The sequence below is a fragment of the Dreissena polymorpha genome, chromosome 15 (genome assembly GCF_020536995.1).
Source record: "Dreissena polymorpha isolate Duluth1 chromosome 15, UMN_Dpol_1.0, whole genome shotgun sequence".
Classification (NCBI taxonomy): Eukaryota; Metazoa; Mollusca; class Bivalvia; order Myida; family Dreissenidae; genus Dreissena; species Dreissena polymorpha.
This window is the reverse complement of record NC_068369.1, coordinates 42817927-42837422: the sequence shown is the minus strand read 5'-3', so window position 1 is coordinate 42837422 and position 19496 is coordinate 42817927. Positions and strand designations below refer to the sequence as shown.

Here is a 19496-nt window from a genome sequence, read left to right as displayed (position 1 = left end):
AATACTTTAGAAAATCAAGTATTGCCCCGATCAGATCGAAATGACCTGATTAGCAACAACTTCTGGTATGGCCTATTACGTTAGGCTACTGTACTGTGCAATACTATTGTCGACATTTTCAGTGTCTTTCCAGCGTTTGTATTTTCATTTCAATACAAACAATGAAGAGTATATCCAATCTTATGCGGTAGTGAATCACTGCAGGAACTTCCGCGCTTGTATGTTCTATTCACATTAATCATACATTGGACTTTACAATTCAAAACCCAAAACCACGATCACGTTAACAAATGTATTTGTTGATACGAGGGGCCTCGTTTAAATCAATCAGATAAACTATAGTTTACATGTATCGATTGATAAACAGATTTTACGCTGTCGTTCTCACACATGCGCAGTAAGCCGCAGACACGTTGGTATAATACAGCCGATGACACTAACTGCGCTGTTACTCAAGATAACAACATAAAAACATCGGCAACAAGGGTAAGTTTTTTCTCTAAATCTAAAATCTTTATAGTAGCTTTTTTAAATACATTTGATGAGTTAAACTTTAAATACATGTTTAACTAATACTTATTGATGGAGCATATTGAATTAAGAAGAGACGCTCGTGAAAAATAATAGAAAACCGATAATATGAGTCGCGTTCTGTGAAAACTGGTCATAATGCACGTGCGTTAAGTGTCGTCATAGATTAGCCTGTGCAGTCCGCACATGCTAATCAGGGACGACACTTTCCGCCTAAATTGGATTTTTTATAAAAAGAGACAAAAAATGTCATAAAATCGGAAACTTTCGTCCATGATTAGCCTGTGCGGACTGCACAGGCTAATCTGGGACGACACTTTACGCACATGCATTATGCCCAGTTTTCTCAGAACACGACTTATATAATGTACTTGACGTACGTTTATTTATGGAAGAAGTATTACATGCGTTTTAATTTTCGTATTCAGTTGTCGTATTGATAATAAGCAATAAGTTAAACTAGTTCTGCACTTTAAATGAAAACGTAAACGTTCACTAATGTGTGGATGACATATACAGAATTATGATTGATTACATTAAACATATATTTGTCTGATTTCATCTTCACTTTTGATGCATTGTAAAAACACTTGACATTATTTGTTATGTCTTCTTCGTGAAGATGCCTTTTCGTTTTAAAACATACCATACCTTAACAATACATTGAAACTACTAAAATATATCGCGTGAACACATTGCATCCGTCAAAATAAACATTCTATCTGTGAAAGCTTTATTTTACCATAAACAGTGGATACTAACTACAAAACGTGACGATTTAATAAGAAAACTACATCTGATTTAATTATTTTTTACAAATAATTAAAAAATATCACGGGAAGTACAAAAGAATTTGATATGAAAGTAAAGCACATTTAAGCGAAGAAAAATCTACCAATATGAACGATACTTCCTAGGTTGCGCTATCGGTTTGTGTAGTTTTAAGTCCGTACACGTTAAGGGTGAGTTTAACCCATGTATGCCCAGTGGACTCTCCCATCCTTCTAAATTGGATCAATTTATTTCCAAAATTACGGATGTCTAGTATATGTATTTCTATATTAAGAATATTTCTAACAGAAATTTCTTTGAGCAAACAGCGCAGACCCTGATGATGCGGCGTCTCATCTGGGTCTACTTTGTTTGCCAAGGCCTTTTTTCTAGACGCTATGCATAAATGGGTTAACTATCGAATTGCACATTATAGGCGCAATCTAATGTATCTTAGCAATAACAATAACAGTAACTTGTCACATAAGTTGAATTTAAGTCAACATGAAATATGTTTCAAGAAGTAAAACTGAGGTATACATCGTTTTTATGTTCATGCTTATCGGTCGGAATTTTTGCGAAAAAAGTTGTTCCCTTTTGGCCATATATGGTCATGTCAGATTAAATTATTATGTAATTAAATTGTTCACTTTCCTTTAAATAAAATGGTATCGTTTGTTACATTGAATGAAGGTGTAAATAATATTATAGTCAATCAGTTAAATTTATAACTTCGAATAACATATTCACAGGCAGGATATGTCGATAGTCCCGCATAAACACATTGAGATAAACATACATGTATAAAGTACGACGATAATCATTGCATTTTTTTTGGCTTTTCTCCAAGTTTGTGATTTTCGGAAATGCATGTTCATGCAAAATCAATACCCCTCGTTGATAAGGGTTATGTACTTAAGATATCGGTAAAACATGTGAAAGATCGTACATTTGACATGATTTGAGTGTCTCTTGTAAACAGCCGATTAAAAATGCAATCTCCACGCAGAGTTGTCGTTCCTTGCCCTCACAGACACCTCTGCGTAAGGCTCAGCATGCCATTTTGTCTACTAAATAGGTAAAACCGAACAAACGCATTCAATGTATATTAAATTAAGAAATATGACTTTTAAATTTACGATAAATCGTGCAAAAACTTGTGAGTTTTAATGCAACTCTTTGGAACTATTTTATTGCCCATTTACACAGATGGAATCATTCCTAGTAGTAGCAACCACCACACATTTTTAATGTTACCATAATCAATGGCAAATTATACATTTTCTTAAATAATTAGTGAATACAAATCAGAAAAAATACACTTTGAACCCTATATGTAAAAGAGTAAATGTTTAAATATAGAATAAAAACTGCAAAATTCAGGGGAAGTAATAAATGGATATACATTTTTGAAAGAAAATATAACTCCACATTAAAAAGTACTATATATTTTTTTGTATGACAGAATTAAAGATTGCATTAACATATTTTACATATATTAAACATTTCACACAGAGAAGGAAACCCGGTTGGCTGCAATAGTGCTGTATTCGAGTTATTTAGAACTTCCTCCTCCTGGATTGCACGCTGTAATGAATTGAAATGCACTTTTTTATGATAATAATGAAAAATAATGTGTGTCTTTTTTGCAAAAAAATACTTCATTAAGAAAATATAATGTAATAATATAATAATTTAAAGTGCATAATTGTGTTATGAGTATTTAATTTATTATACCTGCACCATGAAATTTCATGACATGAAAGTTAATTTATATGACAAACCATTTTTTCAAATAGTTATATATGTACAATAAATAGCACATGCTAATCGCTTTCCGCTTTTATTGTATTTTTCGTTTAAAGATCTCTCCCCTTAACAAAAATCCAGTTTAGAAATTGTCGTGCCTGATGAGCCTTTGCGGACTCCACAGGCTAATCTGGGAGGACACTTTATGCATAAAGCTGATTTTCCCAGATTGAGGCTCATATAAAAAAAATAATAACATTGTGTACATAATTTGAAAATTGGGACTGTGAAAATACTAATGTTAATAATATACACTAAATATATCAATAATACCTCATTTGTCTACACTGTTTTCTTAGTCTCCGATCACCATAGAATGGAATATAAAAATAATAATCCTGAAATAGAGATAAAAATTAAATAATACATGGTTTTACTTTATCCCACAGTACTGCTGCATTAATTATGATGACAAATATTGAAAATGAAATAAACATTCAATACGTTTCGATTCATTTAAATACAATTTAAATGCAACTAGAAATGGCGCGGCATAGGCCGACGCGTTTCCCCACGCCGCATGTTTGACTCAGGGGTTTGACCCAGGGTTAGTAATGGGGCCATGCATAGTTGAGATTGACCGTATTGTCATAAGAGAAGTTCAGTATCAATTAGAAGTGAATCGGTGTAGAAATTAAGAAAATTATAATAAAAGGCAATTTTGGGTGGGCGTGGCCTATGTGGGCGGGGCGCCCCAGGGTTGGTAATGGGGCCATGCATAGTTGAGATTGACCGTATTGTCATAAGAGAGGCTCAGTATCAGTATGAAGTATATCGGTGCAGAAATGAAGAGGTTAATGTAAAATAACATAAAAAATGAGTGAAAATCTCTGACCCGGCCCCGACCCAACCCCCATAACTTTTGACCCAGGGTCAGATAAAATTCCGTCACTGTCACCGTCGCACATATGCTCATAGCTACCATGTATGTAAGTGTCAAGGTTCTAGTGCTAATAGTGTAGGAGGAGCAGGTGGCCAGGACGGACGGACGGACAGACGCACATCACCACAATATCCCCACTGTTTCTCCGAAAAACGTGGGGATAATGATAGAGATTAAATATGTATAAGCAATACTATATGATTACCAAATACATGTATTTGCAAACAATGACATTGAAAAACAACCATAACCTTATTTTGCATTATTTCACAAATTGAACTGTTAGTTTAACGTTTGTTGATGATAGTTAGAAAGAATGAAAAAGGCATTTATAACATGTGAATGTGAAAAATGTTCATCCATTTCAGTGCTTTATTGCTCCAATGAGACCACAATACTGATGTTATTGCTGTGTGTTGATTAAAATGAAGTGAACATTGATGTAGTCTTATAACTTGGATGATGTCTTACAATCTGCAATCTGCTACTCCTTCCATTGACATTCTATGTAAAAAGTAAAATATAACCTCTAAGCACAGACATTTGAAAAAGTATGACGGACAGACGGACATACAGACGGAAATGCAATCACTAGATGCCCACCTTCGGGGGCATAAAAATGTAGTCCTGTTAAAAATCACTTGACACTTAAAACATGTTTACCTTCACCATGACTAACAAAATATCCTAATGATGACTGGGACCATTCAACTTCCTGACCACATTCCTTCAGAGGTGGCTGTGTTTCTTTGTCAGATGGCGGCAAAGTTTCGTCCGAATCTGAAATCTTTATTTTAAAAAAGTATTATAACATTGTAATAAATGTATTAAAACGCAAGGATTTATTTATAGTTATTAGTTGTACATTGTATATAGTTACTTTAAACAGTATGAAAATGTGTATGATATTTTATTTAATATAAAAACAAGTTATTGTTTCATGTCAAACACAAACAAGTCAATGCGTTAAATAATTTCCTATCATCTAAAATATGCCATATTTATGTATTAATGTTATGATCAAATGAATATCTTATTTGCTCATTTAATTAAATTAATAATCTTATATCTTTTAAAAATATATAATAATTATACCTTCCAAAAATATATGTTACATAAATTGTATTGCTTTTAAAACATAGCACTTATGCAAATTGTTAAACTATTTATAAAACGATTTTCTCAAATAATCCTTGCTTTCCCCTTGCTTGCCAGTGTCTGCACCTCTATAACTGCATCACTGCCAACAGTTCCTTCAGAATCATACTCATACAGGTCTTCACTCATAGTTCATTAGTGACTGTGTTATCTATAAAATATACAAAATTTCAATCAATAGGAACGACTATCTGTATTAATGTTATTTTCAATAATTATGTAAAATAAATGAAATTTGGTACGAATGAAGTTTGGTACAAATCGTAAAATTTTGTTTCATAAATAAAACAGTTATATTCAATTGTTATCCTTAATGTTTATACAAAAACAAGTTCAAAGGGTTCAAACAAATAAAAAAACATACACAGGTGTTAGTATTATAATTATATTATTAAACAAACCAATAAACTTCTCAAGTGTTACAGCCAAGTTGTTGTTGTTGTTTGTTTACAATGTTACAGTTACCTCCCTTGTTGTATTTTACCAGGTAATTATAAAATAACAAACATAACATATACGCGCAAAATATTTCAGATTGTTATTTTTTATTATGTAAAGTATACATTTTTCTTCTAAATAAAACCATAAAATACTTAGAATTCGTAATATAACAAATAAATAATTTAACATGAAAACTTACCAGAAAAAATTGGAAAAGAAATCAACGCGATTGCGAAATATGTTGGTCAAATTCTTCAAGTTTGTTCATCGTTCTATTAAATCCATGTACTCTTTATTTGCTGAAAATACGTTTTCAACGAGTAATTGACGCGTATTTTGGCAACCTACAGTGGGGTCGGTTTTCGTGAATATACAAAAAACTTATCTCCCCTGATTTAGGTAGTTGCGGTGGTTGCTATTCCTAGCAATTCACAAATGTAAACAATTGTACATATTTTTTATTGAGTGACGTTAGGCATTGCTTCGACGTATTTATGTATGTTGGTTTCTTAACATCAAAAAAACATATCAATTTTATAATGATTAATTAAGACTGATATAAGATATCATGGTATGAGATGGTTTTCTTTTAAGCAGTGAATGCAATGTAACCGTCGTGCAAGTGATTGTTTAGTTTACTGTAACATCAATGATGAACGCTTGAAATGATCATGACATGAATGAGACGCTTTCATATCAGTAGTCCGTTCTAAGCCCAACACAGAGGTGAATGTAATGTAACCGTCGTGCATGAGATTGATAAAAATGTGGCCCCATTTGAAATTTTAACTAACACTGATTATGCGTTAATGAGTTTCAAACCTTGTGAAGGGAGATGGGTCTATTGAATATTTTCCGAAAGGACCAAGATGGCCAAGGTTGTCCCATCTGAGTTCAATGTGGCATATCGAGATTACATGTACATAAGCAATATTAACTTAATTTTCGTGTATTATCCCTCATATATGTATGTGTATTTCCATAAAATTAAACGTTTAAATAATGATGATTATCTCCAAGTGCTACACCACATATTTTCAAAGGTTCGAGATCTTTTTTCTTAAAAATTACACGAACAGCTTCTGTGCGCAAATTCAGCTATACTCTGCATGCGATATTCGTCAAACGTCTACAAAATTATTATCTTAAGTGCTACAGCATACTAGTCAAGGTTTTGCGATTGCGTTATTCTTAAAGAGTACTTGAACTTTGTCATACGTTCATTGAGCCCTTCACAGAAGTGGGGCATTTATATTGCTTCTATGTTTGTCAGATTGCCTGACAATAGATGAAATAGTTTTTGGATAATTTCGACACTTTTCGGCTCGTTCATGTAACATAGGGGTTTAGGTCAAGGTGCTTTCTGTTGATTTGACTTACCCCTGTGACAAAGCTCTTGTTTCCCATAAAGTTGAATAAAAATATTGTTCAACTGTAATTAAATCTGGATACTTTAGCAGCAAAATAACTCGGTACCACAGGAACACTCAGTTTGCTTATTCGATCTGCGTCTATGTTAGTTAGACGCGTATTTCACGGATAATAGATTATAACCTTTACACACGGACATTACAATTTTACCGATTTCGATTGATGATTTATTTCATAAACGAACCCAAATTTTTAACATTTCCTCTAACTTAGAAATCTCATTTTGAGTGTTAAAATGTAATGCATATGTCTTTTTTAAATCAAAGATACTTGCTTCGAAAACTGTTATTTTCACAAATGTACAACAAGTCCCTTTAACGTCAACATTTTACCAATACTGTTTTACTACGATACAGCTGTGCTAGTGTTTTTTATTGTTTTACGGCTATTATCGTAAGATATACCTAAGTTTTTAATTGAAAATTACAATACCATTAAGCTAATTGAAAGCGTTCTCGCCATTTTTTCAAATAGAACTAGTTTGGTAAGCTTCATTTAATCACTAAACTATTTCTTTGGACAAGTTGTTGTAACCCACAAGCCAAATCCATTGAGTTTAACGCCAATAATAATCATTAAAACGACTCATAAACACACGGCCTAAATAGTAAAATTATTGACCGCATTCTAAAGTCTGATTATATCTCGCAACGCTTTACTGTTCATAGGCTTAAATCAAGACGTTCGTTTTAAAATCTGAGAAACCCAATATATTTTGTTGAATAATTGTACTTGCAAATGTAAAATTTATGTCGGGTTTTAATGAATCACTGCACTTCCATTTATTGGTCTGTCCGTTTACTTCAATACAATATTGGTTATTCATGTCGGGAGTACACATGTTAGTTATACTCACCTGTGAATGAGAAGCTTTTTGTGTACAGGATTATTAATCATTTGCCAGCCTTAGGGGTTAATAGGAATTCCCAATATTGTCTGTCAGTCGATCCAATTGTACGTAACATTTTCATGTCTTCCCAACACGCCTTTTCTCTTTGAAGGATTTTTATGAAACCTTGCTCCTTTTAAAGATAATTGAGCCGATGTTAAGGAGGCATGTGCCTTTGACGCTAGGTAAAGATCGAAGTCACTTAAGGGTGATTCAATTTTGTAGACTTGTTTTTCGTGTCTAGTCACTCCATCTCATGGACTATTTCGGACTCCAAGGCAAAAATGATGACCGCGAGGGACAATGCTATCCTTCGGACTTCTTTATTGATATGCGGAGGCACCATTGAAATAACAAAACTGGGTTGTATTTACACGTTACTTTTATTATATGGCTTTCTGTTTTATTACAGGAACTCATAATGAAAAAACACCACGGTAGACAACACTATCCAAAGCAAAGAACATTTCTTAAGGCAGAGGGTCCGCCTGTAAATTCGAAAGAGAATGTGACATCAGGCCAGAATGAAACCAGTCGATATTACCATGACCAGTCTGTACTCGAAGATAAACACGTCAGAAATAAGTTAGATATACAATCTCAACTTGAAAGCAAAAGGCATTCTAGTAAAAAAAATATATCTGTTGATCGAACTGATTTTGAAATTCCAAGAGCCATTAATTATGATAATAGTGGAAGACAAAATGCAGAGTCTTCCTCAGGAAAACGTCTACCGATTTTATCGACAACGTATTATGCTCAATTCCAAAGGGGGAATGGAAACTTTGTCCGAAGAGGATTGCATGCTAGTCCAGACCGAAACGAGTCAGGTGGTAGTTTGCATACAACGGCACTTGACATACATGAGAGAAACGATGAACAACCAACCATGACCAGTTTACAGAACAACAAAAGTATACCGATTGAATATGAGTCAGCATCTCCGTTTCCTTTTCAAAAAACGACGATAAGCTCTGAAGAACTATCAAATCGTTCTTCAGAAACCATTTACAGGCGTAAAAACGGAGGAAATAAAATTCAAAATGATCAACATGCTATGCTTTCGGAAAGCGATCAAAGTAACAGACGTAACGAGAGAAGAACTGTGGGAAAGTTTAAATCCTGTTTAGTGCCCGACACGGAATGCACACTCATTCTACCAAAGCCACACAGAAAACAATATTGAATACATCGATGGATGTAGATCTAAAACACAAAGCATGATACATCCAGCCAAGAGTGGATCTACTCCCAGTAAGGATACCAAAATGGATTATAAAGAAACTAATATTTATCAGTCAACGACTAGAGATGAAACACATGATCATAAACTATCTATCACAGGAACTTCTAAACATGAACCAGTCGGCTACGGTTTTCCATTTCTAAAAGCAATGGAAAAAAACGACGCGTCTATCATTGTTATGGAACTAACGAACAAAGATATCGCATTACGAAAATGTATTGTAAGAACAAAGTTAGATCCAGAATTGCTGTTGCTCTTTCTTAAAGTGTTAAACAAAGCATTCGAAAGTGTAGATGTGCCAACCGCGCTTTATACACTTTTTGAAATTTTATGCGAAGAGGGTTTTTGGGAAGCACTTCTAACCTTCTTGATCGACCTGCAGTCAAGTTTCGACTCGGATACAAAACACACTGTTGTAACATGTGTGACACAAATTATGACAAATCAAGTGGCCAAAAATCCAATGACTATCTCAGTATTCAGAAGGTTGTTTACAATTATAAAAATGATCGCTGATGACCCAGCAAACGCTTCTGATATTAACGATGTAACAAGGAAATCATTGAACGATTTTGCGGATCTTAATAATGCTTATAGAAAAGACGAAAAACCAAATGAACGCAGCCATGAAGGTAAACCACCAGACGACTTTAGAACGATACCGGTTCTTCCGAGAATAGAAGACATCAAAGGCTTCAGCCAACCATTCCTACGGAAAAACAAACTAGGCGGACAATACGGAGACGTAGATGATTATTTAGATGTACAATTAATACTTTTAAGAGAAGATTTTATTGGCCCTTTAAGAGATGGCATCACGGAGTACATTAAACACAAACAAAGCAAAACTAAACCAAACGTTAGACATACTGATGTTCGTATATATCGAAACGTAATTGTAGTTGGACCAGAACTCACTGAATTTGGTTTAAGTTTCAAAATGAAAATGGAAATTACACAAGGGCTAAGAAAAATACATTGGGAGTTAGGAAAACGTTTGATATATGGATCATTGGTTTGTCTTTCCGACAATGAATTTGACACGCTTGTTTTGGCTACCGTAATTGACAACGAAAAGATAAGGGACGGGCTATTTACTGTTTTTATTGAAAATGAAAATGTCAAGATATCAGATGTGCTAAACAGAAACTTTACTATGGCTGAATCTACAGTGTATTTTGAATCTTACAAACATGTACTATATGGGCTTCAATCCATCAACGAAACGAATTTCTCATTTGCAAAACATATTATATTTAGCCAACCGAAATGCTCCCCACCTGCGTATTCGGATCACGAAACAACTTTTGATTCGCAGCTGCGAGCCATACAGAACGCACTATCAAGAGAATTTGCAATTATTCAAGGTCCACCAGGAACGGGAAAAGCATACATTGGTCTTAAGTTGGCAAAGGTTTTGCTTCACAACAAAGACACATGGGGCAATGAGAGTGGAATGACCTCACCGATGTTGATAGTTTGCTATACAAACCACGCACTTGATCAATTTCTTGAGGGAGTTGCGAAATTTTATCGCGGGGACTTGGTGCGCGTTGGTGACCGTTCGAAGAGTGAGCGGTTAAAAAACTATACATTGAAACAATATCGGATGGGCGCTAACAGTCCTCGGAGCGCTATCGGGAAAATGACGCAATTAAAAAACTCGGCGCGTAAGGATTTGGACAAATCTCAAACCAAAATACGCGATTTAACCATAACTATACAAATCTGTTTACAAATTATAATCAACGAAGAAACATTACGTGATGTATTGAGCGATAGGCAATTCCAATCATTGCAAACAAATAGAATATCAACGAATACCGATGATTCTGCTCAATCAACAATAGCTCATTGGCTACGAACGGACTTAATAGAGCATGAGTGCAGACTGACAATATACGAAGGCCCCAATGAAGATGAGGATTTGGAAAACGGCATTCATGTAACCACAGGAAACGAAAGATCTGCTAGTATACTTTTCGAAGATATACTACCAGAGTTCGACACATCTGAGGTTGCAATATTGTATCAAGCCAGACGGAAGATACTCTCAGGTTATAATGTCACTAAGGAATACGTGCATGAAATTTTGAATCATATAACCAAAATTCGTTTTAATTTAAATGAAATAGAATTAAATATCAAAGAAGTTAAAAGCAATGAGGAATTATCCAAGAAGGAACAGAAAAACAAGATTAAGGAACTGCAAAGAGACCACAAGAGAATGAAGCAAGAAGAAAATGATCTTCAGTTTCGCTTAAAACAAGAACAATTAATTCGGAAATCTGTCAAGAACAAGATACCAAATCTAATTTTAAGTCATGATTTGATGACACACCAAGAAGCATGTGATGTTGACGACATTTGGAAGCTCAACCTTAAAGACAGATGGAGACTTTATCGAAGCTGTGTGCAGACATATTGTTTGTATTTATATCATAAGATTGAACAAGAAAGGGAAGGTTTTAAGATAATAGCTAAACGATACAAAGAGGCACAAATGCTTGAAGATCGAGAAATATTGCGACATTCCTCCGTTATTGGAATGACAACAACATGCGCTGCTAGATACCTCAGCACCTTACGGGACATAAAACCTCCGATTGTGATTGTTGAAGAGGCGGCTGAAGTATTGGAAGCTCATATCATCACAACCCTGAGTGATGGATGCAAGCACCTTATTTTGATAGGTGATCACAAACAGTTGCGACCAAATCCATCGGTTTATATACTGGCTACCAGATACAATCTGAACATAAGCCTTTTCGAACGCATGGTCAATAACGGAGTGCCACACGATTGTTTAGAGCTTCAGCACAGAATGAGACCAGACATAGCGGATATCATGCGGCATATTTACCCAGGTCTTCAAGATCACAACCATGTGCGATGCTACGGCGATGTAAAAGGCTTAGCAAAGAATGTCATGTTCATCAATCATAACGAGCCAGAAATTTCAAATGGTGAGCTTAAAAGTTATGCTAATCCATTTGAAGCCGATTATGTTGCTAAACTTGCAAAACATCTTTTGCTACAAGACTACAATGGGTCCCAAATAACCGTTCTTACCACATACACAGGTCAGTTACTTGAATTAAAAAGACGTATGAACCGCGACGAATATGAGGGAGTCAATGTAACCGTAGTAGACAATTATCAAGGAGAAGAAAATGATATTGTCATATTATCACTTGTAAGGAGCAACCATGAAAATCGAATAGGGTTTTTGAAAACTGAAAATAGAATTTGTGTTGCTCTTTCGCGGGCAAAAATGGGATTCTTCGTAGTCGGTAATTTTGACCAATTATCATCTGTGTCGTCTTTGTGGAAAGCTATTACAGACGACATGATAAAAAGGGGTTCTATCTCAAGAGGATTACAACTCCGTTGCGCTAATCATCCAAACGACCCACCGAAAATTGCAAAAACGGCCATGGACTTCCATGATGCTCCACTAGGCGGGTGTACGAAAATGTGTGGAGCAAGACTGAATTGTGGCCATACTTGTCCACTGAAGTGTCATATAAAAGATCCCTCTCATAAATTGATGAAGTGTCAAAAACCATGTTACCAACATTGTGAACGGAACCATCAGTGCACAGGCAAATGTTATCAAGATCCTTGCCCACCATGTAAAGTAATTGTTACGATGACCATTCCACAATGCGGGCACTTGCAAGATATCGAATGTAATTTGGATCCTTCTAAAGTTATTTGCAACACTAAACCTTGTCCTACACGTCTCGATTGCGGACACCCATGTACCCATGCATGCGGTTATCCGCATACTGAAAACTGTGAATATGAAATTGAAAAGAAATTTTCCTGTGGACATACATGCACAATTCGTTGTTGCCAGAAAAATTCAGAACAATGTATACAGCCTTGCGGCAGTATACTACAATGTGGCCATGAATGTAATGGTACGTGTGGTTCTTGCTTAAATGGAAGATATCACGACAGATGCAGGCAAAAATGCAGTCGTATTTTAATATGTGGTCATCAATGCAAATCACCGTGTGCGCATTGTTTGCCATGTGATCAGAAATGTCAAAACAAGTGCGTACATAGCACATGCAACAAACTGTGTGGCATCCCATGCACGCCTTGTAAGGAACCATGTACATGGTCTTGTAAACATGATCAATGCTCCAAACTTTGCAGTGAACCATGTAATCGGCCACCATGCAACAAACCTTGCGAAAGAATACTAAACTGCAACCACATATGCATTGGTTTGTGTGGTGAGCCATGTCCACACCTTTGCCGAATTTGTGATAAAGAAAAAGTAACTGAGATTTTCTTTGGCACTGAAGAACTCCAAAACGCGCGATTCGTAAAACTGGACGACTGTGGGCATGTACTTGAATCCACAGGTCTTGATTACTACATGAATATGAAAGAAGAAACCGGAGAGCTTTGTTTTAAATGCTGTCCAAAATGCAAAACGCCTATTCGCAAATGTGTGAGATATGGAAATATTGTGAACAAGCAGCTTCGAGATATTGAACAAGTCAAGATAGCAATTCTCGGTGGATCATTCGGAAAATTGAAAACAATGTTGGACTTGGAAACGAAGTTTTTGTTAAAACAAAAAAATCAAATATCTAAGTCAAGCTACGCATCAATATCAGCTACGGAGCTCGCTTTTAAAAGTTGTAATGCTGCGATCAGAAATGCTTACTTCAAAATTCAAAAGCGGATAACGTCCCTAAAAGAAAACAAAAGTTTTATTATTTTATCTCAGCAAGTTATTCAAACAATAAACGTTCAACTTCAAGTTATACATAAATTCGAAACTTTGTTTGAGATGACAGTGAACACACAAAGAATGTCGTTTTTTGAAGACATTGTTAAAAAAGTTGCAGAAGCTCGTTTTGTATTTTCTGAGCAAGAACTAATGGATATAAACACCGAATTAAACCGGGCCCAATTGTACTTCAAGTGTCATAAACTGGAGAAACATTTGAAACGAGTTGGTAAACATTCCAAAGTAACAAATGACATTAACTTTGTGAGGAACACATTGTTTTCGGTTCATGTATTAACTGCAGATGAATTTGATCAAGTGCGTGCCTGCTTGGATCGCATGAAGGACATGGCTATGATTCCAGGGCTTAAGATAACTGAAGAAGAGCGGATTTCAATAACACAGGCAATGAAACTAAACAAGGGTCATTGGTTCAAGTGCCCGAATGGTAAGTTTAGTAAACTGTTGGGCATTTTTTATGGCCTAAACTTATGATATACTAATGATTTGATTCTTTTGTAAGAACATTAGTATCGCCAGTGGAAAAAAATTGTACAAGCTATGAACAAATCTACGCATTTTTGTTTTTGTGTTATGTTTTGTTCAGAATAAGACACCTGTGACTTTCTAGCCAACGAGCTACCTTTAAAAGGAGGCAAAACTAACAATCCGGGGCTCACGTTTTCAGTCCTTGGTGCAATTGCATATCTGTTAGCGATTTATCAAACAATATTAAATATTGCCATTCTTTAAATTACTTTAAATGACGATGAAAAGTTTACAGTAACTAACATAAGCAATATAAGTTCTCGTATGTACATTTAGTAACTGCTAGTATCTGCTCAACTTGCACTGGAGAAGCTTACAGAAGTTGACTGACTGCCAAGATACGACTTTATAATGAGAAACAGGGTACACATGCTAAAGAAAAGGATTTTGACTAACAAACGTGCATGACATACACAAGTATATAAGGTTTCGAATTAGTAATGGGTAAACTTACTATACAACATCCATCTAAAGTGTTACATTTGATAAGGACAATTTCCTGATTGCGGACATCATATACTAAACTTTGATTTAGTCAAAAAAAGGAATTCATTTTAACTAAAGAATACCATATATCAACAGCTTAATAAAATAATCCATATTTACTCCTGTCATTATTTATTTTAAAAGAAAAAAAAACACTATAGGCTGCATTATTTGAAATATAACGTTTAAGGGCACGTTTACGCCATCGATGATTGTGGAGGGGCAAACCAAAGGTCAAAATGTCCAGAATGCAAGGCGGACATTGGTGGGGAGCATCATCGACTAGCGGAAGGGAACCAGTTGGCATCGGAAATGGACGGAGCAACGTTTGCAGCGTATTCGGAAGAGGCGAATAACCGTTGGAACTTTAACCACAATGATCTTCATTAAACTTGTATGAAACATGTTTTTGAATGCAGTGCTTTGTATCAAATAGACAAGAGATTGCATTTGGTAGGACAATATTCCTTTAAGTTTATGTAAAGCATTTAAACCATTACGAATTGGTTGAAATCACTGGGCTCGACGCGACATTCGTATTTATCGTTTTATAATACACATGATTATTTATCCGAATTATAACCGTTAAAATATTTATATATTTTGCGATAAATAACCCGACTGAAATCAGCAATCTCTTTAAAAAGACGAACATAATTTTTTTTAAGTGTGTTCGCATAAATACAGTATTGTTAAACTATTTAAAGATAGTTGGTCTTTTAATGTTGTTACATTTCAAATTTCAAAGAGTTTAATACACGTTTTTAAGAAGCCATTGACATTTCGCATCGATGTTTTGCGTCACGACCCACTTGAGGCAGCCACTGTGCAGGGGTGTGTGAGTGACGTTACTAAAAATCGTCCTCCCTTTTATTGAATATAATTATTTCTTGCTTGTCTCAATTAAACTGGGTCTAAAATAGAAGAATATCTTATGCTGACCTTTGAAATTGTAACACTGACAAAAACATACAACTTTTAGAATTAATACACATGTATATAATTGTTATATAAATGCAAATTCCATGTATATCAACGCTTTGTATGTTGTGCATTTAGAATTAATTTTGCACCAACGTATTTATTTCAAAAGAAATATTGTTTAGGAATACAATGTTAACCACATGTTCTACAATACATGGACATATAGGCTCTACATATAATGCATTTTGTCACACATATTAAAAGAACAAGTCAACAAATTAGTATCACGGTAATGGTTCTATTTTGCATAAATATTTTATTGACCATATATTTTAATTCGTTTATGGATGTCTATCGTTTAACTTTTGCAAACGTTTTAAAGCGTATCTAAAGTATTTGTAATTTAAAACGCACGGTTAAATAATGCGTAGTTCTGTATAAATTTCATTAGCAATTAAAAAGTAGAAGTATTTTTACTTAATAGCTTAATTGTTATACTGATATTTGCGAATCATTTACTTGAGCCATGATGTACGTCTAAACGTTACCGTTTTAGCTCGACTATATAAGAAAAGGCAAGTTTTTATTCTCTTCCCGTCGTAAGCGTCGGCGTCCGAGCTATGTTAGTAAGTTCCTCAGGATTGAGTTGAGAAAGTTCAATCAAACTTTAAATATGAATTCCATATATTAAAATGAAGCAGAAAGCCAAGTTTGGTAACTCTAGTTCAAACTTTGTCAATATTAGGGACGAATTTACATCTGCACTGTATACGCAGATTACAGAAAAGCTAAAGATGTCGGTAAGCTAGTTGATCAGGAATAAGTTGAATAATTTTATTCAAACTAAAAATATGTATTTCGAATATTAAAAGACCATAACGACTAATTAACTCTATTGTTCAAAAAGTCAGCATTAGGCGACAGGTTAAAATTGGAAATTAATTTGTTCATGATTGGCAAGTAAAAGTGTTTTGGTAAGCTAGTTTTTCTGGCTTGAAGGAGTTCGATCTAAATTAAAACGTAGACTTTTACTTCCAGAAAACCCGGGTTCAAATCCATGGGATGGTATTTTGTATTGCACTTTTTCATTACCATTGTGATTACTTACTTTTATGACAATTAAAGATGTGTTAGTAAATATATTAAATCACATTTTTCAAAAATACGAAAATCTGTTCCTTTTAAGCCCCTTTAATACAATAACATATTATCGAAACTAAATTTTAGATTTCGGATACAGAGTATATTTATAATGATATGAACGCTCTATGTTAATTCAACTAAGCCTTTCCTTGTCTATCTTTGAACATATTTTGCTGCCCGCTAAAATGGAAAGATGAAACTCTGAATCGGTTTTTAAAATGCCGGAGTATGTAAAGAAAATGGCATAAAAGTAGTAGCATCAATCGTTCTTATGTTTTTATAACTACATGTCATTAACTTTAGGCATTTACTACAATTTATTACGAATATGAAGTCTGTGTGTGTTTTCCAACTTATTGTATAAAAGTCTTTTATATAAATCAGGAATACAACCCAATAAACACAAACGTTTGAAAATAAAACGTATACTTATTGTTTGATCGGTTTATTGATTGGCACGCACTTGCGATCCATATGCATATGCTATAAAACGTCATCCGCAAAGGAAACAAATCGTTTACTGTTTAAATTAGCATAGCATTTGATTTGTTTATCATGCGTTAAATCAATACAATAATTGCATTGTACTGTGTATTGTTCAAGAATTAATCACATTTAAACACGTTTTTGAACACTACTTACTGCATCTTATGTGTAATTAAAATACTTTTTTGTATTTTTGTTTGTTCTTAAACAGTATGTTTTACCATTTTATCATATTAAAATGATTTAACTTAGTATTTTCTTTTGTAATGCAAATTAATGCATTGATGTTTTGTTATGCGATGTGACATTCTATAATATGACGTGATGTAATTTTATGTAAGAAAGTATGACAGAAATTCGTATATCTGTGTAGTTTTACATTCATTGATATTATTGTCCGTAGTATATTATTTAATAATCAATAACGGGAAACATGCTGTCCGGATTATTAACAAGCTTTTTTTTTTATTAATTCCCAATGACGATACAAAAGGGATTTTTTTTGCTCTTGGTTTATGGTCGAATTTTATTTCCCTAGTTGTTGCAGAAAACAAACTTATTACGAACGACACATTTGGGCATAAGAAAGAAACATGTCGGGGAAATATGGAAACTTGTTTCTATTTAAAAAAGATATGATATATACTAGCTCAATAAAATCAATACTATATATAAGTAAATGTTTATTTTGTTATTTGTCAACATAAATATCAGCGAATAACATGAAAACGATTGCATGAATACAGCATGTTTTTCGTAAAACAAGCGTGTATATGTAAGTGTTTTAGATGGTCTTTTGCAAATGCCGATTCTTTATATTGCATTTCACGGGTATAAAGAAAGAGGCCTTTTTAATGATATTGGCACGTCCGTAGCTAATTGTGTAAAATTCCTTCAAACACTTTGGCGTTTTTATTTGTGGCGTTTCCATGATTAATAAGAAGTATGTATTTTTTTAACTCTTTATGTCAGCGTGTGTTTATATTTGTATGTGTAGGTATTTTAAATTATGATATGTCCAAACGTGTTTACATCACTTTCTTCAATTATATTAAATGGTAGCATATCAATATAATGGTTTAACGACATTATTTCAACCTGTTTGGTCTCTGTTTAGTTGTAGATATTTTATTGATGGAGTCACTACATTTTGATTAAACAAAATATTCATTGTTACATTTTCCTTTGTATTAATTTTAATGTTTTGAACAGGAAATTGAAGACTATGTAAATTACATTTTATAACATAACATACGGACATTTACACTTCTCTTTGTGTACCTAAATACAAGTTCAGTTTTTTATACCCGATGTCTCATGTTGAAAATAAAGCATCCGACACCTACAAAGAGTTATATTGAATCAAACTACACAACTTCTAAAAGTGTGCTGATATCACAAATAGCCTTTACAATTTCTTTATCAGCAGAAATTAATGTATCTGGATGATGACTTCACCGCTTTCAGAATAATGCGCAACACTCATATTATATTAAAAGACAATTAACTTGCGTTCATTCTGAGTCACTGTACACATACACAAAGTCAGTGCACGGTTGGAAAAAAGAAACAGCAATCTTCAATGCCATTCAGTTTAAAAGCACGTGGACGTTTGTGTTAAGTTATTAAACTTTCGCCGATAGCACAGGTCGCCTTGAAACACAGTCGAGTTGTTACCTGAGTAGAACCAGTACTTTCTGTTTTAAAACACGATTTTTGAAACGATCCCTTACAGAGGACATAATGGTCGCTAGGCGGTGTCCATTTGTCTATTCCACCACGACCATCACGTTATGTATTCAAATATGTAGAAATAGTAGAAATCATGTATATGTACGAGATAAAAACCTTATGCCTGAAACACGGGCCTTCCCTTTAAGACCTGGCATCTGTAGTTAATGTGTGACTATTACAAATAAGTTTAATTATCAAGATTATTCATAGATTTGTCCGAGATATACTACTCACCCATACGTCGACGTCGTTGTCGGCGTCG

General features: G+C 34.3%; 1 protein-coding gene and 1 long non-coding RNA gene across 2 annotated transcripts; one reads left to right on the top strand and one right to left on the bottom strand.

The window, feature by feature from the left end:
• The first annotated feature begins 401 nt into the window (after nucleotides 1–401).
• On the top strand, nucleotides 402–16343 carry LOC127859961 (NFX1-type zinc finger-containing protein 1-like). The gene is made up of 3 exons (XM_052397620.1): nucleotides 402–486; nucleotides 8326–14360; nucleotides 15138–16343. The coding sequence occupies exons 2-3, from the start codon at nucleotides 9134–9136 to the stop codon at nucleotides 15335–15337; spliced, it is 5427 nt and encodes a 1808-aa protein (XP_052253580.1). The 5' UTR covers nucleotides 402–486; nucleotides 8326–9133; the 3' UTR covers nucleotides 15338–16343.
• LOC127859964 (uncharacterized) lies at nucleotides 2765–5782 on the bottom strand. Its single transcript, XR_008039537.1, has 5 exons — nucleotides 5554–5782; nucleotides 5219–5303; nucleotides 4658–4781; nucleotides 3385–3449; nucleotides 2765–2889 (listed from the first exon to the last, which is right to left on the bottom strand). It is a non-coding gene; the product is annotated as an uncharacterized LOC127859964 (long non-coding RNA).
• Nucleotides 16344–19496: the final 3153 nt, after the last annotated feature.

Coding starts and splice junctions, on each gene's coding strand:
- LOC127859961 (XM_052397620.1), top strand. CDS start 9,134: ATGATACATCCAGCCAAGAGTGGATCTACTCCCAGTAAGGATACCAAA. Junction 14,361..15,137: donor TTGGTTCAAGTGCCCGAATG/GTAAGTTTAGTA, acceptor ATAACGTTTAAG/GGCACGTTTACGCCATCGAT.